Source organism: Glycine soja, chromosome 18, assembly GCF_004193775.1.
Source record: "Glycine soja cultivar W05 chromosome 18, ASM419377v2, whole genome shotgun sequence".
Lineage (NCBI taxonomy): Eukaryota > Viridiplantae > Streptophyta > Magnoliopsida > Fabales > Fabaceae > Glycine > Glycine soja.
Window position 1 is genome coordinate 9,943,432 of NC_041019.1, and position 27,496 is coordinate 9,970,927.

The window sequence follows — 27,496 nt, forward strand, 5'->3', positions numbered from 1 at the left end:
TGTAATTTATCTTATGATTTTAGTGACACTCTGAGCTCAATTATGATATGTTTCTGATAACCTGTTCTCTATGTTTGCATGCATGTTTGTGTTAGAGTAATGTTAATAGGTTTTGTCTTGAATGAAGACATTATGTTGGACCAATTATGTACTCCTAACTAATGATCATATTAAGGAGAAGACTAATTTGTAATACATGGAAGAGACTATGTCGATTAAATGATGTACAACCGCCATGACTCGAATTGGTTCCTATCCTTAATCATGAAATTATGATATACCCAATGTATAGAACAATTTAGTCATTTTTTAATGTGCATTATGTTAGTTAATCTATTTATTTATTTAGTCCATAATGTTTATTAATGTCACATGAGTCAAGTGGGAGAATGTTAGAATTAATGTCTCATGTGAAAGACATGTGATTTATGTAGGGACTAATAAATAAATATAATTAATAATCAAGAACTAAATTGTAATTGAATTTAATAGAAGAAGTTTCTAGGATTAAATGCTACTTGATGAGAGTAGTGGTTATAAAATGAGATTAATACCCACTAACGTGAAATAAGGTTTTCTTCTTGACCGGAAAGTGTTTTCTCTCACTCATAGTCATCACAAACGAACGAAGAGATGCAGAAAAAAAGATCTAAGGAAGTGAAATCTTATTTCTCTTCTCTTTCAAGGAAATCAAAGTATACGGAAGAGAAGTCTTCCTATGGAGAAATATACGCATTATTATCTGTTTGTTTATTGATTGTTTGTGAGAATCATAAGTTTCAAAATCCTATTGTTTCCTATAATTGATAGTTTAGAAAACCTTTTAACAATTTTACAAATTCCCCTCATTTGTAAAAGTTAGCTAAATTTATTTATGCATATCAGATAATTCTTAATATGCTATGGTAATGAGTATGTTTTATATTTCAGAACTAACTCATGTATATAATCAAAGTCAATGACTAAACTGCAAGAGAGAATATATTTTTTAAAAACTAAATTACGTATTCAGTATAAAAGACAATAATCTAAATCGAAAAAAGAGAGTATGAAATGACACTCCAGGTTGAAGATCTATGTCCATGGCCGTGTGAACTGATAGGAATAACTCCAATATGTGTAATGTGCCATGTGCACACATCCAAGTATAATTTTGAGGGTTGAGGATAAAATATTGAAAATTAATCCAAACAATTCAAGAAGTTGGATTGCTATACCCAGAAGATAAGGTTCATTACCATTTATAGGGATATATATTACTAATACATTATGATAAATTTGACTATGAAGAAATTACCTCAATAAATTATGACAGAATTCTTGTTTTCTTAGGCTAATTGAAACCACAAAAGACAATATGGAATAACTGGTGCCAGATGAAAACAAAAACTGAAATGATCTGATTTTCCATGTTAAGTGTCTTCTTAATAAGGAAAGAGGTTACTGCCTTTGAAAGGTGTAACCATGATTCACCTCAAAAGTAAAACGTTGAGGAGTTGAAAGGATACAAATTTCTGTTCATGAAGTCAATATTTACAAGGTAGCAAAGAATATGTACGTGAAAGCATGAAACACCATACATAGACAGATCAAACAGAAGGACTAGATCTGAGAACCTTCTCAAGCTTCTCAGCTTTAATGTAATCATTGTCATTAAGGGGTCCAGTGGGAAAAAGGTGTGATTTCCACAATGATATGGGGTGTTGGGAGCTCATCAAAAAGAGCTCTCACATTGTTGCAACACACACTTTCTCCATGAGCACTTTCCCTACGGATTTGGCAACCCTACAATGGTTGTTTATTAGCAGCATGTAAGTCAAGCATGTCTTGCATCAAACTATATTAAACTATGGGTAGAAATAAATCAGATAAAAAAAGAGACCAACAATTGAAACAGGACAGAGGGGAAATTCCAACCTTGTGAGAGGTGGCATCAACAAAGTGGTCATATCTGATAATAGAGATGCAATAGCTTTAAGAAGACGTCTCCCCTCGGGCTTGGATGGGACTCTATAGTTCCTTCTAAGTGTACCCTTTGTTGTGGGATGCCATTTGCTAACCAGTTTCCTTCCATTAGCAGCTTCCTTTGCTGATCATATAAAAAATACACATAACTGAACATGTACTTTGAAACAACATCAATAATGAAGAAAAAACATAGATAAGGAAATAGGATTTGCATGCATTGGAAATGTCAAGAATTACAAATTTAGGGCAAGGGAAAAAAGAAAGGCTGACTAACAATAATAAACAGAATACAATAGGTTAGTTGTATGATATTGTAATCCAGTAGTCCTATTTATGCAGATATTTAGGTCAAGGACTAGTATTACCAGTACAAGCTCAAAGCCACTAACAATAAGACCAATAACCTTAAAATGTTATAACACTCCCCCTTAAGCTTAAACTTGTTACAAGTACCAGTAATCCCATAACAAGAGAACAAAGACCATCAATATTTAAACCAACTCAACTGATCTCATCTGAACAAGGGAAACTAGTACCACCGATCCTACAAAGGGTTGAAGTTGAAAACCGCTTGATAGAATAAGTCATATGGATCTCCATCAACTTGGGATATTTTTGAGGGAACGAGAATCAATGTTTGGTCGAGCCAAACTTCTTTCTTTTGCTTCCCCACCTGTGACTAAGGGAATAACAAAACATTGGAAACATCCTTGGCAGATAGCCCATTGCTTCTCCTCAGCATACGTCCCAAGCATATGAGATTGTTTCTAGAGTCCTCAACCTTTCTCCTCAGTGGTCCACTCAACCAATAAACTGGTCTCCAAAACACTAGTATCATACCACTCGACAGCATGGTGTGACATGGTTCACAGATAACCATGCTCCTTAAGCATATGGCACGGTTCAATCTCCAGGTCTGTGTATATGGAAAAACATTTGTTGGGAGAAGTCAACCCCTTAAATGGATCTCGGTATTTCAAGAAATTAGTATGTGATTCTCAGCTGGGGATACCCTGGGTTCACCCAAAAAAGTATCATAAAGATACTAGCCAGTAATAACCTCCTACCAAGTCTCCAAAACACTGTCATATAATACCACCCAAAAACACAAATGGGGCACTTTACTACCATCCACAAGTCTTCATTGTTCAAACCAATTACTAAACCAGAATAACCTTCACCTCACTGAGCAACTCACCCCTATGTAACTTAACACCTCACAAACCACAGTAGAAATATCCACACTTTAATAAGTTATCACTAATATAAGGGAAAATGGGACAACAACAACAACAAGTATATTAGACATTAATTGGACAGACGTGGTTTTCCTAGTATTTCCTGGGCCCATTTAGAGAATCCCAAGTCAGTAGCAGCAGCAACAGATTCATCATTAGTGTCCCCAATTTCCAAATCTGAAAGAAAACATACACCTATCTTACATAAAAATGAAGCAAATTTCCAAATGAAAAAAAAAGTAACGAATTCATTTTCCCACCTAAGACAAGTGGGTTGGCTTGAGATCCAGCCAAGCCAGCCTTGAGGAGGGCATAGAAGATGCAGAGCCTTCCAGCCCACAAAACTGGAGCCTCAACCAAAGAGGCATTCACACTGATACTCCCAACTCTCACTCTTCTTCTTCTTCTTCCATACACTGAACTACTTTTACACCAAAACACCAACCCTTTCAATTTGAGGGAAATTCCACAAGGAAAGAGGGATTTGGGCAAAAGGGTCACATGTGATGATGATGGATTATTGTGAAGAAGAGAGACACACCCGAGTTGCATAAGGGATACAGAAAGAACCATTGTTTTGCCTTCTTGGGCCAACAAATCACAAATCAAATAAACATACTCTCTTCGAGTGAATAGGCAATTTAGTCTCTGAAATTGTACCTATTTTGCATATTAGTCCCTAACTTAATATTAAATTCAAAATAGTCCCTATCTTTGCATAAGTGTTGCAAAATAGTCCTTCCGTTAAATTTTAAAGTAACGCCGTTAGTGAGGTCAATTTTAGTGCCACGTGGACTATCCACGTGGCACTAAAGGATGACGTGGCATGACACGTGGACGTGCCTGATGCCACGTCATTTGATGATAACAAAACGAGTAAATAGACAATTTAGTCCCTGACTTTGTACCCCTGTTGCATATTAGTCCCTAACTTAATGAAAAATTCAAAATAGTCCCTATCTTTTACATAAGTATTGCAAAATAGTCCTTCCATTAAATTTTAAAGTAATGTTATTAGTAAGGTCAATTTTAGTGTCACGTCATTTGATGATGATAGAATGAGTGACTTCTTCAAATTTAATGGTTTTGAACCAATTGAGGCATATATACGAAAAAGAACTCACACACACTTGCACAAATAAAAAGAACCAAAAATCCACAGCAACAACCTTATCTCTGTAGCTGTCAACACCAATGGGCGAGGTCTGCATAACCATTCTTTTTTCTTCTTTTTTTTTCCTTCAATTACCATCAATGTATCATTTTGGGTTCTGATTTTTGTGTGTGTTTTGAATAGGAAGAGAAAAAACCAGAGGAAAACAAAGTGGAGGAGAAAAAAGCAAATGAAGAAGAAAAGAAAGAAGAAGAGAAAAAACCAGAGGAATCAAAAGATGACAAGGAATCCAAGGAGGAATCTGCGCTGCCAGAAATCGTGCTAGGCACAACCTTTGCAATGCATGGACACTTTAAGCATGATTTCTGGCATCTTTTAAGTTAGGGACTATTTTGCAACACTTATGCAAAAGATAGGGACTATTTTGAATTTTTCATTAAGTTAGGGACTAATATGCAATAGGGGTACAAAGTCAGGGACTAAATTATCTATTTACTCGTTTTGTTATCATCAAATGATGTGGCATCAGGCACGTCCACGTGTCATGCCACGTCATCCTTTAGTGCCACGTGGATAGTCCACGTGGCACTAAAATTGACCTCACTAACGGCGTTACTTTAAAATTTAACGGAAGGACTATTTTGCAACACTTATGTAAAGATAGAGACTATTTTGAATTTAATATTAAGTTAGGGACTAATATGCAAAATAGGTACAATCTCAGGGACTAAATTGCCTATTCACTCCACTCTCTTCTCTTTCTGTGTGAGCTAGAAGTGATATTTTTTTTTCCCTCGTTCCACTTCCTGACGAGCGACGACGTCGTATTGTATACTTGTGGGGTCGAACCATGCTTCGGATAAGATGATCATTGATGTTTGCTGATATTAGAAAAGAAAGACCAGTGATATATAAATAATCACTTATTTATAAGTCTTGTTAAAATTTTTATTTATTTTTATTTTTTATTTTTTATCACATTATATTATAGACCTTATAATACTTAAAACGTTTTATAAACATTTATTATGCTAAAAGACATCTAGAAAGAGAAAAAAAATATAAGTATTATAAAATTTATGATATAATGAAAAGAAAGATTAAAAGAAATTAGAGATATTGATGACCTGTTTAAAATAAATAAATATTTATGTATAATTGCTCATTAGAAAATTGTTTCTTAAAAATAATGATCAAAATTACTACAGTTTTTTTTTATCAATATCAATAATAAATCATTGATACCAAACATTAATTTTAAAAGTATAATTTTGTATGGGTTGAAAACATAAAATATTTTTATATTGTAAGCCAATAAGGAATTACTGTAGCTATAATTTATAACTAATTACTGTAAAATCAATTAACTTAACATACGTCTCAATTTAGGATTGAATGAGAACATAGAAATAGAAATAGAAATAGAAATAGAGAGATAAACAAAAGTAAGTGAAAAATGACAAATAAAAATAGGTGAAAATGACAGTACAAAATGTAGGCAAAAATAATACAACGAATCTTACAAATTTTAAAATTAATTTTCTTTTAAATCTATTAAACCAAACACCATTTATTTTCATTTCTTATACTATATAAGACTCACAAGTTGTTGATTTTTCATAGAAATAAGTGCATGTATGTATGTATGTGTCAATACTTTTACTATAACAAAAATTGTATTTTTATTAGTGATTAATGTTATATAATTTTGTAAATCATATGATGTTTCTATTCTCAATCTTAAATATATTTTTATATTTGATATATATTTGATTGTTGTGTTATTATGATAAATTTTTTCTTTCAATTGGTCTCCTAAAAAAAGTGTTTTAGATCTTTAGATGATGTATTCCTTGAACATTTAGTCACAATTTGTGATAACTAAACTCATCAATATTTATTTTAAAATCAAATTTAAAATTTCTGCTTATTCATCAAATTTAAATTTTTAAAAGATTTTTTAACCGTTCAGATAATAAAAAAAATAAACTTTTTCAAATAACAGAACCACAAGAGACACATTTCTGAGGCAAATTTAAAAATGAAAAGAGAAAATTTTCAGAGGCAAATTTCTTCATATTTTCAAAACTCAACTCCACCGGTGGTTTGGGCGAGCGGATTTGTGGTGGTGCAATCGTGCATGGTGATTTTGAGGTTGAGAGAAGAAAACAAAATTTTACAAGCTGGAGCCTGTTCATCTTTTAGAATGAGAGAAAGAGCCTTTGATTTTTTGTGGATGGCATATGAGTTGTTGAAGGCTTGAACCTTCTCGAGAGTGTAGGGACACGTGCCCATGGAAATGAAAAAAATAAATATAATAGAACCAGTAAGATACGGCCTACCCACGGATAGCTCCGCTTCTTCTCTCTCTTATGTTTTTTTTTTTTTTTTTATGTTTTATTACTGAAATTCTCCTTAGATTAAAAAGTAAAATGTGTCAAAAAAATTGTAAGAAAAAATATAAAAAATTATTTGTATTTCTTTTCAAACTATTTTTTTGTGAATGAAAGGAATTGGATCTTCTTGGTTACCAAGAAAATGAACTCTTATTTTCTTCACATAACACTTGATTGTTATGAGTAAGCCGTACAATCTATTTCGTGTATTTCTCATGTGAATCTTTTAAATTCCCATTTTGCTCATGTTTAAGCGACATGTCAATGATACATTATAACTGAAGCCATATAATTGTGAACAAATAATTTATTCTAAACAAAATAAATGAAAATAACTTATATTTTGATAATTTTATCCTCTCAAACTATAATTTAATAAATGAATAACATGTGCATAAATTATATAGTTATTTAACCACAAAATTATCACATATGATAAATTTATTATTTTTATAATAATTATTTTATAAGTTATATTAAAAAAATTTATGATTAATTAATGACACAAAAACTTTAACAGACACCAAACTTTTGAATTAACTTTTATATAAAATTTCACTTTTGATAATTTTACCCTCTCCACCTATAATTTAATAAATGAATAATATGTGCATAAATTATATTGTTATTTAATCACTAAATTATCATATATGATAAATTTATGATTTTTTAATAATTATTTTATAGGTTATACTGAAAAAAAATTATATTTTTATTTTATAAAAAAAATTATTTTTTGAAGGAATCAAAAAATAATTATAAAATTTTAAAAAATATATTTAAGCCAAAAAAACTAATCCTTACCATTGAAATGTATAACAAATGAAAATATAAGAAGGTTATCCTGTGATATTAGAAGGTCTCAATAAATTATATTTTTATATATTTATACACTCTTTTAATACGATGTTTTTGTTATCCTACTCTTATATATATATATATATATATATATATATATACACACTAATCTTTTATATTTATACTATATAGATAAATTATAAAAAATATTTTTAATGATGAAAAATCACTTCAAATAAATTGTGATACTATTAACACAAAGAATAAGAAAAACTAAAAATAACTATAATTTAATAAAGGAATAACATGTGCACAAATTATATTATTACTTAACCACAAAATTATCATATATGATAAATTTATTATTTTTTATAATAATTATTTTATAAGTTATACTGAAAAAATTATAATTGATCAATGATATAAAAACTTTTACATTAATCAAACTTTTGAATTAACTTTCATATAAAATTTAACTTTGATAATTTTACCCTCTTCAATTATAATTTAATAAATGAATAACATGTGCACAAAGTATATTGTTATTTAATCACAAAATTATCATATATGATAAATTTATCATTTTTTATTATAATTATTTTATATGTTATACCGAAAAAAATTTATGATTGATTAATGATAAAAAAACATCAAACTTTTGAATTAAATTTCATATAAAATTTCTTATACGACTATTATAGCTATTAGCTATTGTTATATTTCGTCTATGGGTTTGGATAAGGAGGTCACCCCATGGTATTAGAAGGTCCCATGATATTAGAAAGTGTTAGCAAACTATACCCTTTTATGTATTTATATACTATTATAAAATGGCTTATAAACTTTGATAATTTTATCATCTTCAACTATAATTTAATAAATGAATAATATGTGCACACATTATATTATTATCTAATCACAAAATAACCATATATGATAAATTTATTAAATTTTATAATAATTATTCTATAAGTTATATTGAAAAAAAATTATGATTGATTAATGATAAAAAAACTTTTACATAAATCAAACCTTTGAATTAACTTTTATATATAATTTCTTATACTACTAAAATTGTTGTATTTATTATTATATTTAAGGAGGTTATCCCTTGGTATTAGAAGGTCCATTTGTATTACAAGATCTCAACAAACTACTATACTCTCTTATATATTATATATTTATATATTCTTTTGAACGGGTGTTTTTGTTAGCCTACTCTTTTATATATTTATTATATATATACTACTCTTATATATATATATATATATATATATATATATATATATATATATATATATATATGTGTGTGTGTGTGTGTGTGTGTGTTATAGATTAAATTTTAAAAAGTATTTTTAATGATGAGAAATCACTTCAAATAAATTGTAATATTATTAACACAAATAATAAGAGAAACTAAAAATAACTTTTTAAAAATTAGAAGGACTAATAAAAAACAAATTATTTTTTTGAAGGATGTGTTCCTTTACTGAAAAGAGAGTATACATGAAAAAAAATAACAATAAAATAACATGGGACTTATGCTCACTAAAAAAAGCTTAAGCCAATAAAGTAGTAATGAACAGAGTAAAATGCGTGGAGTCACAGGCAACCAAGTGAGGACAGAAATGTAATTTCATTGGACTATTCCTATATATATATATATGTAAGTGCATAACACTAAGAAAAATTTAGTATTTTACTTTGGCAAAAACAACTTATAGTTGGATATAATTTAGTCATGTTCTTATGAATAACCAAAAAAAAAAAAGTTTAGTAATGTTTTTATAAATTGTCTTGTTACTTGTAAGTAGTCCTCACGATTTCTATATAAAAAAAAAAAAACAAATGTAGTCCTTCTAATTCTAAATATTAAGAAAAATGCATGAATTCATTTTCTTTAAAATTTGACAATATTAAATTCTTTCTTAATTTTCATTTAATAGTTAGAAAAGACTTCTTTTGATTGGCAAAGTACATAAGTCGTTTATTGTCTCAATTCTATTACATAAATGCGTAAACTTACTATGTATTTATGTAGGTCCTCAATCCTCATACATACATGTCGCTCTAAGCAGGAGTAACTTGAAATTAAATTAGGTAGCAGAAATCTAAGTTTTAAATATAGGTTACCAGACGTCTAGTTAGGCTTAATCTACACTTATTTTAGAAATTTTTGGAATTTTTCTAATTATATCATTCACACTTATTTTAACACATTTTTTTCATAATTATATCATTCATAATTACTTTTTTTCTACTTAAAAAGATGAATTAGATGATAAATTCTTTACTTAGGTATGCTATGTTTCATGCATAGGTATATTCTCAATTGTAGTTTAAAACAAAACAAATTAATCTGTTATAGTATTTACTTGATGATGGACATGTTTGTATTGCTTTGGTGGTTGTAACTTCTTGTAACAACTATCCTTTTATATGAATGGTCGAACAACTGGTGGAAACTATATCCTCCTCCTTCTTCGTTTCTGTGGTCACAAACCAACCAAGGTGTCCCCTATAGACCAAACAGTTGTCAGCATATTAATCAAGTAAGCCACAACACTACCACACATGAGTGATGCTTGATATATATCATTTGCATATCATCTATATAGGTGTTTTTTTCTGGTTTGCATAACAGTACATGTATGGGATTTAAAATTAAACATGTAAATTCACCATTCACCATATCAAATTATCCCCAAAATATTCAAACAAAAGAAGTGAAAAAATACAATTAGTCACTACCATTGTTGTCTATTAAAATAACCGCAACAACTCAAATTCAAACCAAAACACTTATAAACTAAACAACATCTTCGACCAATGCATCTCCATATAAACTTATTCATCACCACCACCTTTCACTATTAAAAAAAGGGTTTTCCATGACGCAGTTTTTATGACAGTTGTGACGCAAACGTCTTAAAAATATACGCGGTGGAATTTTCGTAATTTGAAGTTGCTATACGAAGACGGTGTTACTCAAACCTATCTTAAAATTACTTGTTCAATGACGGGTACACTGTTGTAGAACGCGCAATGACATTTATTTTATAAAATAAATTATTTTATTTAAAATGATTTAAGACAGTGTGAATATGTACTGTCTTTGAAGCCGAGAGAGACAACGACAGTGATTTTATAAACATCGTCTTTAATTGGTTTAATTAAAATTAAAAAAATAATGCCCACGTCTCTTTATTTGCTCTTACTTTTCACTCCGAAGGTTCTAGATCGAGAGAAGTAGCTGTGAAGAAAGAAGTTTGGTGCTCGTAGGTGAACGACTTGAAGTTGCTCTGCATCAGAACGACGTCGTCGGCGGTGGCGGAACTGTTCTGCTCCGTCTTTGGATCCATGGCCGCGTAATCCAGATCTATGTAAGGAACCAGTTTGGTTTCAGAGAACAAGTACTGAGACGAATTTAGATCTGTCTTCGGATTAGCTAGCAGCCAGGATGTGACCTCGGCCTCCTCGATGCTGACGTTAGCGTCAGCGTCAGCGTCAATGTCGGAGAAGAAGCGGTGGTGGAAGTTGATCGGCGAGGAGGCCTTGACTGAGTGTTCGGACTCGAAGAACAGTGTGATGGGGATGCATTCGTGGCAGCTGGCGAGGCGGTTGGCGGAGTGGATATCGCGGTCGCAGGCGAGGCAGAGAGCAGCGGCGTCAGCCTTGCTGGTCACATGCGCCAGCGCCTGCTCGCGCAGCTCGCAGAGCGCGACGCGCGGGTGGCGCGACTCGAGCTTGTTGGCGGCATGAACCTTAATGTAAGGTCCGAGAGTAATTACTCATTATAGTGATTCTGTTACTGTCATGTATTAATTACTCATTATAGTGATTAAATCAATCTGTTGTTGAGGCTCTAGAATGGCAGTGTAAGGTCCGAGAGTAATTCATCATGTTCTTTGCAGTTAAATTTTTGCTTAATTAACAATATGTCAATGAATAAGTACTTAGGTATAATTACGTTTGTTATGGAAAAGAAATTTCTTCATTTCTAAGGCAAAGACTGCTTCATGCTAATGCTACCATGATCCAGACCAAAGAAAATTACTACTATTGATATCTGACCAAGGCTATACAGTTTGTTGTTGTTTGGAATTATATTACAAGCCTTTATTTATGGTCAATTTGATACACAATTGGGTATGCAATTTAATATTGAATGAGTCCTAGTATCTATGGTCAGAACCTCGCATAACTCTCATACTCTGTATTGGTTGAGCCATATGCACAGAGCCATGTTTTTCACATGAACAAGGACTTAAAATGTAGAAATTGTCTATATGTCTCTAGGCTTTATAATGATTGAAAAAAATTGTAATTCTACACATCAAATAAAACTTTCATTGATTATTATCCAAATGCATGTCAATTATAATTTAGAATTTACATTCAAAGAATTAATTATTGTTTATTTAATTACATTCAAAGAAAATGCATGAATGTTTTCAGGCCTTGGTTGTTCCTCAATTGGTTATGGAGAAGCAGAGGAGCTAGGACCCTTCTTTCCTCAGGACAGCAGCCAACCAAAGCTAAAGTTAAATCCTTATTCTTGGAATAACGGTTGGTGAATTTAGATTCGTAGCCAATAATTTTTCACCACATACCAAAACATATATACTATACATGGTCATTAATTCTCATAAGTTGATTTGTAAATTTGGTAAATGTGTTTATTCAAGATAAACTATATACTAGAAAAAGCAATGATCCTTAACCAATATAATTTCTATTTCTATAGCTGCCAATCTTTTGTTTTTGGAATCCCCTGTTGGGGTGGGGTTCTCCTACACAAACACCAGCAGTGATATAAGTGAGCTTGGTGATACCATTACCGATAATGTTAAATGTTGCTGTCATCTAAATATTTGTACTTTTTTTATCTTGCTTTTACTAAATGTGATTTATTGATGGTACGTTATTTGTCAACATCAGCTAAAGATTCACACACCTTTATCATCAAGTGGTTTAGAAGATTTCCATAATTCAGATCACACAAATTCTACATTTCTAGTGAAAGCTATGCAGGTATCTAGCAATGTTCTAAAACAAGCTATTGCTTGCTGCAGCTGCAACTCCCAAGTTGCTTCCTACACCTTCTTTATAACTTCCAGAATAAACAATGCAGAATGTAAAATCACATTCCGGAATACACTTTTTTTTTTTTTACTTCTAGAATGACCAATTCAAAAAGTAAAAAATCATTCCAGCATCTGGTTCTTGGCAACAAGTATGACACCAAATTGCTAGAAATCATTGATGCAAGGTGAGTTCATGAGTTCATGAATAGGTGGAATATGTCAGCATCTAGTTTTCCTTATTTTACAAGTACTTTTAAATTATGAGGGTAGGCCTACAATCCATTTTATTTTGCGTTTTCCCCCCTTGCTTCTCAACTTAGAACTTTAGTTGATAACTCATGTACCATGTATGGATCCAGATTCCTAAACTTACTATTATGCAAATGCAGATGGTCCAGAATGGTGACAAAAAATGTTCTAAAAGTGAGAAGGAGCAAATGCTGAATGCAACTATAACTCGAGTCGATGACTTGGAGCAAATGAGCATTTATATGAATGTGGTATAAATTATTTATTGTGCATGTTGGGCCATCTTGCTTTCCATTTCACTCTATGATTTGTGTTTATAACTTCATATGGTCCTAGTTTGTCTCATTATCTTGTAGTTCCTTGAATTTTTGTTGTCTTTAATTCTTGTCGATGTTGTAATTGCTGACTTGCTGTTTTTGGAAATGTTTATGTTTTCACCTCAACTGTTAATATGTAAAACTTAAAATCTGTATATTTCACATTTCATTTTAGGTTTGGCTAGTGCTTGCGGCGTCTTGAACGTGCTCATTCTCAAGGTGTCACAAGTGTTTGCTTCTCTCGTGATGGAAGCCAGTTATTAAGCACTTCATTTGACAACACAACAAGGTTTTCATTTAATTTTACTCATTTGATGCAATTTTTCGTTCTTATTTATATCTTTATTTGGAGATTAAGCCAGTTATTAAATTGAGAAAGCAATACAAGGTTTATAAAAATGAATTAAGGGTTATTGAAGGGTTACAAACATGAACGCTCATATTTTATTCCTTTTGCTTTTGAAAAAAAAGAAAAAACTCAAATATGAGAGTATTTACTTAGAATGAAAGTTTTACCTTCTGTGTGAAATTTTTTAAATTAACATAATATTGATATGAATTAATTCTAATATGTGTCAAATTTATACTCATGACGTTGTTTAATATTGATTAGCTTCTAGCTTATGGGTGTTGAGAAAGGCATCAAATTGGAAGGCTTGAGTTATATGTACCGATAATTAGTATAATTATATTTGTTCTGTTCACAAGTGCCATAATGCATGTATTGCTTGAGTTATATGTCCTGCATTAGAAGATTAATATGATTTTTTTTTAATTCTCTGGTATTGGCCTATGACCAGGATTTTGTCAAGAGATTTTTTCCTAGTACTTTCCTGGTTTCCTTTGTGGCTTTGGTATGTTTATGTCAATTAGCTTAGCATTTGATTCATCTATGTCCGTTTTACCAAGTATCTAATATGAGCCGGAAAGTATCTTTAATGAGTATTATTTGAACAACATAATGTTAGAGCTGATGCATTACCCTATCTTATTATAAAGTATTACAATTATTATATGAAAAGTCTCTTTAAGATAATTTTTTATTGTTTTTATTTTTTTAGTGACATTAAATTGAAACATGTTATTCTCTTTTATCTTCTTTTTTTCCAACGTTGTTTGGTCCTTGTGTTTGCTTTGTTGCTTTCTTTTTTGGAACTGAGGTCTTCATTTAGATCTGTATTAATTGTGCCCCATTTAGATGTTGTTTTTGTCATTTCATAATAATGCTTTTATTATTTTAAATTATTTTTTTTCCAAAATAAAATTCTAAGACGGTCGTTAGCTAATGACCGTCTTAGAAAGATACATTTCTAAGACGGTGATTAGCTTAACAACGTCTTAGAAAGGCACTTTCTAAGACATTGCTTAGCTAACGACCGTCTTAGAAAGTTACCTTTCAAAGACGTTGCTTAGCTAATGTACCTTTCTAAGACGGTGCTTAACTAACCACCGTTTTAGAAGGCAACGTTTTTCTAAGACGGATTTTATAGAGTCGTCGTCAAAAGTTTTGGCTTTCAACGACGTTAGATTCAAAGACAGGTGACAACCGTCTTTGAATGCTCTTTTCAACCGATGTAGAAAGCGCATTTTTTAGTAGTGTTTCAATTAGTTAATTAATTAATAATCCCTTAAACCAAATAGCACTTACCGGAATAGTGATGGTTAATAACTACTTATCTTGCTTACGCTCACGTGTGCGACCAAACGCGTAGTTGGCAGTTTCCAAATTTCAATTTTTTCAACACCTCCGTGTGCCACGTTATCTGACAGCACCGTAATAGACTTTGCAGACCAAATAGGCAATCATGGACAAAGAAACAACCTTCTTGAGCTGATCTTGCTACATCTTTTTTTTTTTCTTTGCTCCTTCCTTGATCAAAGATCGAGCTACAACATTAAAATTCAGGATGAAAACAAAAAAAATTGATCTAGTTAACCCAGTTTGGAAATGGAGATGAAACCCTATAACGGAAGCAGAAAGACTTAACAAGAGACGCTGAGAGAGTAATTCAAAGACCAAAAACTATTTCGTGAGGGAGAGGTGCCAATAAAGAAAAGCTGGTTCAAATTTTTTAAAATTCCAACAATGCAATGAGGACAAAAATGTATTTTCATTGGACTACTCTTTTATATTAGATATATCAGATGTTGCAACTTGAGGAAAAATACAAAAATTAATTATCATTTAAAATAAAAAATATATAATATGTAATTATAAATATGTGGGGGTAATATCTGAGATCAACTAAAGTTTATGACATATACACACAATTGTTTATGACACAAGAGTCAAAGAAGTGTTGCCTAGCACTATAAAACCAAGAGCTCCAGAATATTCCTTAGGAATTGGTGGTAGGGACGGCCATAGATGGTACATAGGATCCAATGCATGCCATGATATTTTTCCATTTGGGTTCCTCTTAATGACATATATCCACTCTTCTGCAACTCCAAGACTCTTGCAGAGAGAGTCAAAGAAATTACCAACCGAAAGACAATACCATCTTTAGCCGACTAGCCCAAGTTTACGGTGTTCAACTCGTGTGACTCGGATTAGGCATCTTCTCTGCTTGAATAAGCCCATTCGAGTCCATTTTTGGGTTTTGGGTCGGGTCAGATTTTAACCGACCTTGGCTTCCTTTCTTTGTTCTCTTCATTAATCTAGAATCTTTTGCTTCTCCTCTGATTTTGGAGTCCTGACTTGATCGTGATTTTTTTAGACAGGAGGATGGTTCTAGAATTGGGAAATGATTAAGAGAAGTTTATTTATTTTTATATTTTAATTGATTAGGATGATTTTTAACCGATAGAAAATATAAATTTGATTTTATAATACATACTAATGATCTTTTGAGCCGTCATAAATTATGTAGTCAAATATTTATTATTTATCGGATGCGTTATCACTTAATTTATAACATAGATTTAAAAAAAAAACATTTTAAATATTAAGGTGCCGATTTGAAAATAAAATTTATCCACGGCCCCGCCGGTGCCGTCTACTATGGCTTCGTCACCCCGTCGTGGCCTTCCCAGAGGATGGTAGGTTCAAGGTCGAGTTCACCGACTTCGTCCACGCAATCATGTCAATGATGGTGTCCATGGTCATTTCTATTTTGGATTATAGGGTCACCAATTTTCTTTCCCCTTGGTAGGGAGAGTTTCCTTTTGATGGTAGAGATTGTTTGCAACAGTTTGTTTCTCATCTTCCCTACTTTCAAACGTGGGATTGGTTGGATGTCTGCTAGTTAATTATGTAAAACATGTAACATGTACGTGTGTTGTGTTTCTTTTTGCTGTTTCTTTGCATTGTTTTTTTTATGTTTGTGTGACAATAATGACCAAGGATCAACAACGTTGTTGGTTTGGTCAGGTTTGGATTATTGGTTGGATAAATGTGCTTAATTAACTGTCCATTGTATAATGACATCATTGATTCAAATAAATTTAATTTTTAGTTTTAGAATATTCATTTTTGTACCATTGCTTTTCTAGAACTAGATATTATTTGTTAGAAAACCGATCAGATTGAATATCAATGTATCCTCTGATGATCCATCTTAGTACCATCATTGCAACTTTTGTGACAATTTGCAGTTTTTGTTCAGTTCACTTTTGTTTCTACTTTCGAGATTCTACAATTTTCAGAGGTCAATCTGAATTTCGAAGGAATTTTCATTTGTATATGGTTATTTATAGGATAATTTTTTTATTATATAACTAATAAAAACACTCATTGTACACATAGGATTTTTTTATCCATTAACATATGATATTATAATTATAATTATTTGGATTTGGACAAATTCAAGTATCAACATATATATGTACTAGACCCAAAATATTTTTATGGGTCTGATTTAGATCACATCCATCAAAGTTAGGTGCTCCAAAATCTTACTAACCTTTTTAGAGAACATTATTATTACCTAACACTTTTGAATTTTTTGGGGAGTTAATGTGTTAGGACCAAATTATGTCGCATGTGACTTACCTGCATATGAATTTTATAAACAAACAAAGGAGGTCTCAAACTATTGAAGCATCAACTAATTTGAGTATCAATATATCTTTGCAAGTATCTCATTCACCCATAAAATCCATCACACCATAAGATCTATCAAAGAGGAATACAAACCACAAGAAAAGGGTGCCTAATTACATCCTAGATCTTTGCTCATACATTATACAAATATTAAACTAATATACATGTATATATGAATATATGTATAAATATTTATTTTATCAATTGCTTATTTATTTTGGGAAGAATTAAAAGTGTGTTTGAATTAACATTGAAAACACATTAAATGAAAAAAATTACGCGTTTCATTGCAAAAATTTCAAGCAATTATGTTATAACTTTTATTTGAAAGTCTGTTGACATTGAATTCAACAGCTTGCCAAACACACACTTAGTTGATGATACAAAGTACATATATCATTAGTGTATACTAACGGAAGATAGATGTGCTTGAAATGAATGGAGATCCAATATAAGCATCAAAATAAATATATTTTCTAATATATAAAACAATTTTATTTATAATACACCAACACAATCAATTCGTAGTATCTTTGCTCCACTAGGCGAAATGCAAAATTGAATTTCTCTAGTGTCACAACAAAGAGTCCACTATTCCCCTGTAGTTTCTCTATAGTCCTACTTCAGTGTCTTCTTTGTTGATGCCATTATCATTGTTCCCTTGAAATTTGATATATTTATACCACCTAGCCATTAGTACATAAATTACAAGGTATGCTGTAGTGAGTGCTGCTAAGAAGAAGTAAAACATATCCAAATGTCCTTTGTTTAACTTTCCTGGGATCCATCCTGGCATCTCATCAGTGGCAGAAATCTTCATCATAATTGCAATAAGCAAGCTACTAACGCAGTTTCCTAGTGATATTGAAGTCATGCAAAGTGCACTACCAAAGCTCTTTAATCCAATGACATGAGCAAAAGTTACCCAAGGACTTGAGCAAAAGTGATGATATGGATTCCAATGACATGATTCTTTCAAATTGTAAAAGAAGTAGAGCTCATGATGGGGCAGATTTGGAGGACAATCCACTAGGGAATGTAGCAGATGACTGTATGGAAACCAGTAGACAAAATAGTCCGTTATGTTCATCGATGTCCCCATGTGCAATTGAAGGTTGTCTGTCTAAGGGATTTGCAGGACTACTCTCAACTCGTTCCTTTGTGCAGTTTGGTAGGGAGAGAAGGGCTTCCTTTTGATGAAGGACCCCCACCTATAGTTAAAGAAGTATATAGAAGTTTCTTTTGCTAGTTGATATCTATTGATGTATTCATTTTGAATGTTGGTGGCATTGTAATTTGTAACATCATCATGGTGAGTGTTAAATAACTTAAGTATCCATTGCCTTTGATTAAATCAATAAAAAAAAGTTGTGTTTTGCTTTTATGTTGACATTTCATCCCATTGTTTCAATATGTATACTTGAATTTGAGAACCAGGTACATATGTTGAACAGTTATATAAAATTTTAGAACTTGAATGAAATTTAAAAAATTCTTTGTGCTGTTTCACGTCATGATTAGTAAAAAACGTAAGACGTCCAATTCTATTTTTATTAGTTGGCTGTTTATTTATTTTTATTCGTAACGTGTTTTTATATAACACAATTAATTACTTGGCCTCCATAAAATTTTCAATTATGTTCTCAAGTGGGTTTTATTTATTGCTATTGAAAATTATGTTTTACTATGACTAAAAAATTTAAGCTTGCATCACATTCTATTTTTTAAGATTAAATCAAACATAAAAATAATGACATCATGAGTCATGTTCCTTTTCAAATTTCTGGAGAATAAAAATAACAATTTAAACTTAACCATTTCAAATTGTCACAATTTAAACTTGTAAAACCGTCAATAACCACCTAACTTTCAAATTGGCAGAAATCCTTACACTATATAAAACCTTCCATCCAAATCCACCATTTCAATTCCTTACACACAGGAATATGGATCTAAACGAACAACAAATCGGCATCAAAGTGTACAACAACAATGCAACTCCACCACCCGAACATGAAACACTGAACCCCTCTTCCAACCCTCCACAACCCAAGAAACATCGTGCCCTAATGGCAAAGGGCGTCCAAAAAACCCTATCAAAAACCTCCCTCCTCGGCAACTTCCTCCCCACAGGAACCCTCCTCACTTTTGAGATGGTCCTCCCCTCCATATACAAGAACGGCCAGTGCACCCACGTTCACACCCTCATGATCCACTTCCTCCTCTTTGTTTGTGCCCTCTCCTGCTTCTTCTTCCACTTCACTGACAGCTTCCACGGCCCCGATGGTGCCGTCTACTATGGCTTCGTCACCCCGAGGGGCCTCGCCGTCTTCAAGCCCGCCGTGGCCGTCCCGGAAGACGACAGGTTTAAGGTCGGGTTCACCGACTTTGTCCATGCTGTCATGTCGGTGATGGTGTTCGTGGCCATTGCTATTTCAGATCATAGGGTCACCAATTGCCTTTTCCCCGGGAAGGATAAGGATATGGAGCAAGTGAGGGAGAGTTTCCCTTTGATGGTGGGGATTGTTTGCAGCGGTTTGTTTCTGGTCTTTCCTACTTTCAGACGTGGGATTGGTTGCATGTCTGCCTAGTTAATTATGTAACATGTAACATATGTATGTGTGTTGTGTTGTTTTTTATATTGTTTCCTTACATTGTTTTTTTTTTTTTTATGTTTGTGAAAATAATGGCCAAGGATCAACAACCCTATTGGTTTGGTCAGGTTTGGATTATTGGTCGGATAATTGTGCTTAATTAACTGTCAGATTCTATGTTCATTCTATAATGACATCTCAAATGAATTTAATTTTTAGTTTTAGAATATTCATTATTGTACCATTGCTTTTCTAGAACTGTATATTATTTGTTAGAAAACCGATCAGATTGAATATCAATGTATGGTCCATGTTAGTACATCATTGCGACTTTTATGACAATTTGTAGTTTTTGTTCACTTCACTTTTGTTTCTACTTTCGAGATTCTACAATTTTAAGAGGTCAAGTCGTGCTTCGAAGGAATTTTCGTTTGTATAAGGTTATTTATAGGATAACCTTTTTATTATATAACTCATAAAAATACTTTGTGATACTTTAGCGCGTTAGAATCTCTTTTTCATATATTCATTCAACTATTAGAGAATGAATTCCACGGGAGAAGATGTTTATTGTAAGGTCGGGAGACAAATAAGCAAGCAAGAACAAGATTTTGACTTGGAAAATTTCTCATAATAAGGATAAAAATTTCAAGTCATCTCTCGACCAAAGAAATACTTTTACTATGACCAAAGTTGTTGCTGTGAGCAGTTTATCTCACATTTTAGATTATTGATCAACGATTCCATCGTTGAAAATTAAGAATTTTGTCTATTGAATCTACTATCTAAATTTAAATTTAATTATAATCCCATAGTAAACAAATCTTAAGTCGTGTTTGGCCGTTTGACTCTCTGGTGAGTATGTTAGTTAAACACTTAGCTTTTCATCTTTCTTTTTGTTGTTGTTCTCACAATATCTTTTAATTCTAATTTGATCCATTTATCCTTAAACAAGTGAGACAAATGAACTTATACACTTTGGGCCTCTAATTCTCCCACATAGGAATGAAGTTCAAATTAAAATGGAACATTTCCTTTCAAAATAATCATGTTCATACACAATCAAATGTTAAATATACACACATATCTCTGACAAAGATTTGAACTTTAATTTATTATGTTTTGAAAGGCTAATTTCTTATAATAAATCCAAACTCTATATCTACACAACTTAACCTTTTATTGCTAGTGAAAAGGGACCTTCTAGATTATTTTTGGTCATTGCAGGCAAACTATAAAAAAATAGAAAATAATAAGCAAATATCTTTTTCACTTATCATTTTGCGGATTGTCTGACTCATCAATGTAAAACTTTCAACCAAATTTTCTGGTTTTCATCTTCCCTTGGATAAGCACAAAGATTATACGTCGGTAAGTTCAATAAGGATATTTTTTTTTCCGATTTCTTATGTTTATTAATTTCTTTAAGTGCCCCTTAAGATTGTTCAATATAATGTGCACAAATTTATACATGGAAATAAATAAACAAAGTAGATGTTGTTCCTCTTTATAGTTTGGTGGATGTATTAAAAGAAATGCTTCAGATTATGCAATACTGCAATATGTTCCCTAACTAAATAAATTAATAGGCAGAAGCAACTGATTACTTTTTGCCCGTGACTTTGTGGTATTTGACTCAACATTTTGAGAACTTGCAAAAAGATAATTGTGTGGTTTCCACTATCTTGGACATAAATAGATTGACTACGCCAGTAAGTTTAATTAAGAAAAAAAATGTTTTTTTGACAAGAGAAAAGAAATGTTAATTATAGTTAAATAGGCAAAGCCAAATTTGGTTAGGCAAGAAGAGTCCTTGAAGGTGTGAAGTCCTCTTTAATGTTATGCTGACAGTGGATCCAGCTGTTTAACATACGACAGTTTTTGTGTGTGTGTGTGTGTGTTATGCGCTGTTTATACTTTTTTATTGTTAAAGATTTTATAGGAAAGTTCAGAAACATTATCATAATGGAAGAGAATTAGAGAATGATAAACAGATGTATGAAATAAATGTTTAAAATGATACAAGTTATTTAATAAAATCACTAAGGTCCAGAGTGTTATGCTTGGTAATATTCAGAATTTCAACTACTTGATAATAATCTTGAAGTGTATGCACCAAAACAAATATATTTTTAATATCAAATATAATTGTACTTGAAATACATCATCGAATACAATCTCTAGTTCTTCTTCTTAAACAAGAGAATAAAGCATAATAGATTTTCTCCTCCATTATTGCAACAACACTACTACAAAAAGATGATTCTACATCGGTTCTTGAAAAATCGTGTTAGAAAAACTGCACATTCTAAGACGGTTATTTTCCTGAAAACCGTCTTAGAATATGCAGTTTTTCTAAAACGATTTTTCAAGAACCGTCTTAGAATATAATTTTTTTAAGAAAAATAAAAAAAAATTAGGATTCTAAGACGATTTTCCAAAAAAGATCGTCTTAGAATACATTCTAAGAGAGAACCGTCTTAGAATGTATTTCATTTTTTTTAAAATAAAAAATATTGAAGATTCTAAGACGGTTTTCTCATAGAACCATTTTAGAATATATTTGTTAAAACATATTAAAAAAATTGAACTTCCTCCATTGGCCTTCAGGCTTCTACAGTATACAGTCATTCATCTAAAATTATAAACGTCAATTCAGTTGAAGGATCCTTAAAAATTATAAACTAAAGATGTATTTTTTTATTTTGTGGAAATTAAGAAACTAAGGATGCATTTAAATAAAGAATTTCATTGAGCACTTATTTAATATACTCCTACCAAATAAAAATTTGTTCATAAAATTAACAAAATTACTGAGATAAGTTAAAAAAAAACTTATTTTAACAAGTTTATTTGTAAATCTTATTAAAATAAAGGCTTAAATTTAATATTTGTTAATAAAAAATATGAAGATAAAACTGTTTTTTGTTTTAAAATTAGAAATTTAAATACACGAGTTAAGAATATTAGACGTACCAATCTACCCAATTTTTGGTTCACTAAATTGGAGCGTGATGCCTGGACTTGGAGCTTAATTTAGTGTTTTTTATATAACTTCAAAATAAAAAATAATAAAACCTAATTTTTAATTAAAGTTTATAAAAAATTAATTATTACAATTAGATTCTATTATTTTTAAGAGGAGCAACTAAATTGGAGCCTGATGCCTGGACCTAAAGGTGCCTAATTTACTTTTGTGGAATCTATCATGCTACATCAAATTTAAGAATTCATCATTTTTTTACTTATTTAAAAATACAAATAATTCATACATATTTAATTAAAAATTTGTTAATCTATATCACATTTGTAGACTCTAAACTAGTTGAAGAATATAATTTATTTGTTAATCTACACCATAACCTCATGATTTTCCTTTTTGATATCTTCTTCATTGTTTCCTTCAAAATTGATATACTTATACCACTTAGCCAATGCAACATAAACCACAAGATTAGCTGTTGTTAGTGCTGCTAAGAGGAAGTAAAACCTATCCAAATGTCCCAAGTTTAGGTTCCCTGGTATCCACCCAAGTATGTCACCTTTTGTGGAGATTTTCATCACAATTGCAATAAGCAAACTACTCACATAGTTTCCTAGTGATATTGATGTCATGTAGAGTGCACTGCCAAAGCTTTTCAATTCATCAGGTGTTTGTGCATTGAAGGTGGCACTTGCCAGAAAATGGAAAGTGAACTTGACCCATCACAATTGTTACAATCTTTTATTGCATACTTCAACCTGAATTTCTCTACCAACCCTGTTGAGACCATGGCCATGATTGCAAGGACTAGACCAATTCCCATCCTTTGAAGCTCTGTGAGTTTGGATTTCGTTACTTTGGCCACAAAAGGGTCGGGGGCGTGCCTATAGATGAAGATGAAGAATGCCACGCCCAAAATGTCGAATATGGACATGCTTGCTGGAGGGATTTTGAAACTTGAAATTCCAGTGGCCATAGCATCGCCTTGCACCACAAAGAGTGACGCTATTTGAGCAAAAACAACTGAGTACAATATGGTGCATAGCCAAATTGAGAGTAGTCTTAGTATGCACTTCACTTCTTCTACTTGTGTCACGGTGGATAGACACCATGGGTTGCATTTATTCTCTTCTAGCTGCTCCAAATCTTTTGATGTGATAAATGCTGCTTTATCTAAGTACCTAGCAAATCAATCAGTATAAATTCCATCAATGACTTGATACATACTTTTCAACCTTATTTTTTAAAAAGAAGTATGCTAAGAATTTAATTATAATTTAGATTTGTTAAAATGCTTGTTAACCTCGTCATGCATAATTAAAAAAGTTCTGGTGGTGGTAATTGAACGATAAATTTTACATTGAATTTCAAAATTCTTATTATATATATATATATATATATATTAAAAAAATAAAATTTTATGTATATATGCAACCACTTTATCCCAAAAAAATTGTAAGCTTAATTCAGTCTCTAGAAAAAGCCATGTCAAAATCATATCCATTGGTCTTAACATTTTCCAGTGTAAGTCAAACACATAATAAGAATATAATTTTATTAGATGGCAACATTTGTTTAAGCAGTCCAATCAATCCACACTACCACTTCAACTTTTTCCAAGTGTGTGGTTGTGCCTTACCATCACGCGGGAAATATATTTGATATCTTGTACAATCATATCCATCAATCTTTAGCACTTTCTAAACAAACAAAAAAGGTCAACAAAGGAGCAAAGCTAATACATGAACACAGTAGACACTTCGTGAATGAAAAATATGACAAGATAACAAAAAACCTTACTCAAACAAAATTTCAAATTAAGGTACTAGAAGGTTCCCATTTCTCTCTCCTTTTTAAACCAAACTATGCCCCCTCCCCTCCAAATCAAGCCACTGAAGAAAAGGTGGAACACCATCCATCATACCCTTGTAGTTGAAGTAACATTAAATAAATCCTTAACACTTCAAAAAAAAATAAAATTAGTGACCACAATTTGCAATTATAAGATATCTTCTGCCGTGTTTCTCAGTCTCCCCCACTTTGATCCACAAGCCTCAAGACCCTTCCCATGATACACACCTCACAAAAGCCAATAACAGAGATAAACCATGCAAGCAATCTTTGTTAGATAACAAAGTCATCACCATCACCAAGAGGAAGCTTTTATCATCGACTGTTATTGGGTTGGGCCCAGTATTGGTTGGGCTCTCTGTTGCTCAGCCCACAAGAGCTGAGCCAGAAAGCCCAGCTTCTTCCACCTCAAGCAGAACATCATACTCAAGGTTCCTGCATTACTTGGATGAAGGTGTTGTTAAGAAGGTGGACCTCCTTGAGAATGAAATAGTTGCTATTGCAGAGATATACAACCCAACCTTGGAAAAAATCCAAAGGGTTAAAATTCAGTTGCCAGGGTTGCATCAGGAATTGATTAGGAAAATGAAGGATAAAATGTTGATTTTGCTGCTTATCCCATGGAAGTTAGTTGGTGGCCTGCAGTACTTGATTTGTTGGGAAATTTTGCCTTTTCTTTGATATTATTTGGTTCTCTACTCTTGAGGACTAAAAATCTTGCTGGTGGTCCCAACTTGCCCTTTGGACTAGGAAGGTATCAATTTAACAATGAGTATATGTAGCAGCAACTAGCAAATTTTTTGTATTTAGACATTTAGTATTTTTATTTTTCTTATTTTTATCTAAAAGATTTTAATTAGGAAAAAGAAAAATATAAGCGTATATGCTAAGTAAGGCTATTGATGGTTCAGTTCAACACAAAAAAAAAAAAACCAAACTAAACTGGTTATAATAGGCAAGAACTAAACTGAACTGGTTCTTTGGATTCTATGAACCATTTTGTGAACTAGTTTTGATTCTTCAAACTGGTTTTGAACCAGTTTTATTTATAACCAGTTTGAGAACTGTTTCTTTTTGTTTCTTTTCTATAACCAGTTTAAAAACTGGTTCCTCTTCCTATAAAACTGGTTTGATAATTCTCAAAATAACAATAAAATGAGTAGATACAGAAGGGAAAATTGCAGCAAGCAGGTACAATGGCTGAGAGAAAAATGAGTGGAATCATGCAGTCTATAACTAATTTATTTAGTTTTGTTTGAATAATATTTACAATTATAGTAAGCAATTAAAAGGTTAAAATTTCAGGCCAAGTATCATGATTTTAATAGGACCACATACTCTTAGATCAATGAAAGTCTTTTCGAGTATATGTCACTTCCATAGATATAAACTAGTTATATGGAACAACTTCCTTGACATTATTTCATTTGATGATATGTTAACACTACTACAAAAGCAGTTTTAACATCGGCTTATTAACATCGGTTTTGGACAAAACCGATGTTAAGTTAAACGTGGTGGCATATTTGTAAATAATGTATTTTTCTTAACATCGGTTTTCCAAAAAACTGATGTTAATGCATACACGTTAACATCGGTTTTTTCAAAAACCGATGTTAACTAATGATGTTAACATCGATTTTTCAAAAAACCGATGTTAGTGCATACACGTTAACATCGATTTTTCAAAAACCAATGTTAACATCATTAGTTAACATCGGTTTTTGTAAAATCGATGTTAACGTATGATATGTTAACATTGGTTTTTCAAAAAACCGATGTCAAAAACCAATGTTAACTAATGATGCTAACATCAGTTTTTGAAAAATCGATGTTAACGTATGATATGTTAACATCGGTTTTCCAAAAAACCGATGTTAATATAATTTTTTTTTAATTATTTATATATTTTAAAAAAAATCATATATTGTGTTATTAATTATATTTTAATTAAAAAATATATAATAATTAATAAACAATTATAAATTCAAAAGGTAAGCATTTTAAAATTAAACTAAATTTTTAAAATGAATTTCATAATTTTAATTTTATTATTTCATGATTATCATTTAAATATAACACACATTTATATAAATTATTTGATATTAGTTAATTTGAAAAAAATGTTTTTAATAATAGAGTTTAACTTTTATAGAATTTTTATAGAATGTTGGTAAAAATAATTATATCGTAAAAAAATTAAAATTTATAATTAATGTATTTTTATTTAATTATTATAAAAATAAAAAATTATATTTCTTCTGATTGTTTTACATATATTATATTTCTTCTGATTGTTTTAATCAAAGATGGTAATGAAGCATTCGCTCTCAAAATACTACATATTAATTAACTGTTCTCACCAAACTTGCCCTCAAACTAAAATAATAACTAGCGTTAAATTATATATTGTGGTTGGAAGGGAGATCAAATTCGAATAGGGATTACAATATTGGCGAAAGTGAAATCACGAGCAAGGTGTTCAATGCTTTTGGTGCAATTTCCGCTATCATTTTTTGCAACACTAATGGCTTGCTCCCCAAGATACAGGTCATATTTCTATTCTTCTTTTTCTTACACAAATTAATTGCGTTGGCACTTACATAAATAGGGAAGAAAAATTATTATTTTTCTCTCTCAAGAAAATATAATAAATTAACTAGCCTAGTTTGTCGAAAGTGGATAATTAATGTCACTTAACCAGTGGAACATTACATAGATAGAAAATTGCTTTTAATTTTATTCATTCAAATATTTTATTTATATCGGTTTTCAAATAACTGATGTTAATATAAACTTTTTTTAATTATTTATATATTTAAAAAAAATCATATATTGTGTTATTAATTATATTTT

The 27,496-nt window shown here is 31.3% G+C and overlaps 2 protein-coding genes and 2 pseudogenes across 2 annotated transcripts; 1 reads left to right on the forward strand and 3 right to left on the reverse strand.

The window, feature by feature from the left end:
- Positions 1-1,377: 1,377 nt before the first annotated feature.
- LOC114395289 lies at positions 1,378-3,826 on the reverse strand (annotated as a pseudogene).
- A 6,909-nt stretch (positions 3,827-10,735) lies between these two features.
- Positions 10,736-11,760, reverse strand: LOC114396895 (zinc finger protein CONSTANS-LIKE 4-like). The gene is made up of 2 exons (XM_028359066.1): positions 11,728-11,760; positions 10,736-11,278 (listed from the first exon to the last, which is right to left on the reverse strand). Exons 1-2 carry the CDS (start codon positions 11,758-11,760, stop codon positions 10,736-10,738), a joined length of 576 nt encoding a protein of 191 aa, XP_028214867.1.
- A 7,395-nt stretch (positions 11,761-19,155) lies between these two features.
- On the forward strand, positions 19,156-19,984 carry LOC114395287 (protein DMP9-like). Its single transcript, XM_028357027.1, has one exon. It carries the CDS (start codon positions 19,159-19,161, stop codon positions 19,801-19,803), a length of 645 nt encoding a protein of 214 aa, XP_028212828.1. The 5' UTR covers positions 19,156-19,158; the 3' UTR covers positions 19,804-19,984.
- A 3,173-nt stretch (positions 19,985-23,157) lies between these two features.
- LOC114396897 overlaps positions 23,158-27,496 on the reverse strand; it is a 70,532-nt pseudogene continuing 66,193 nt past the window's right edge.

What these genes read in the sequence shown, in the direction of transcription:
- LOC114396895 (XM_028359066.1), bottom strand. Translation starts at nt 11,760, where the DNA reads ATGGCTCTGTGCATATGGCTCAACCAATACAGA. An exon ending in TATGGCTCAACCAATACAGA is followed by an intron (nt 11,279 to 11,727) that starts GTATGAGAGTTA and finishes CCTTACATTAAG; the next exon opens with GTTCATGCCGCCAACAAGCT.
- LOC114395287 (XM_028357027.1), top strand. Translation starts at nt 19,159, where the DNA reads ATGGATCTAAACGAACAACAAATCGGCATCAAAGTGTACAACAACAAT.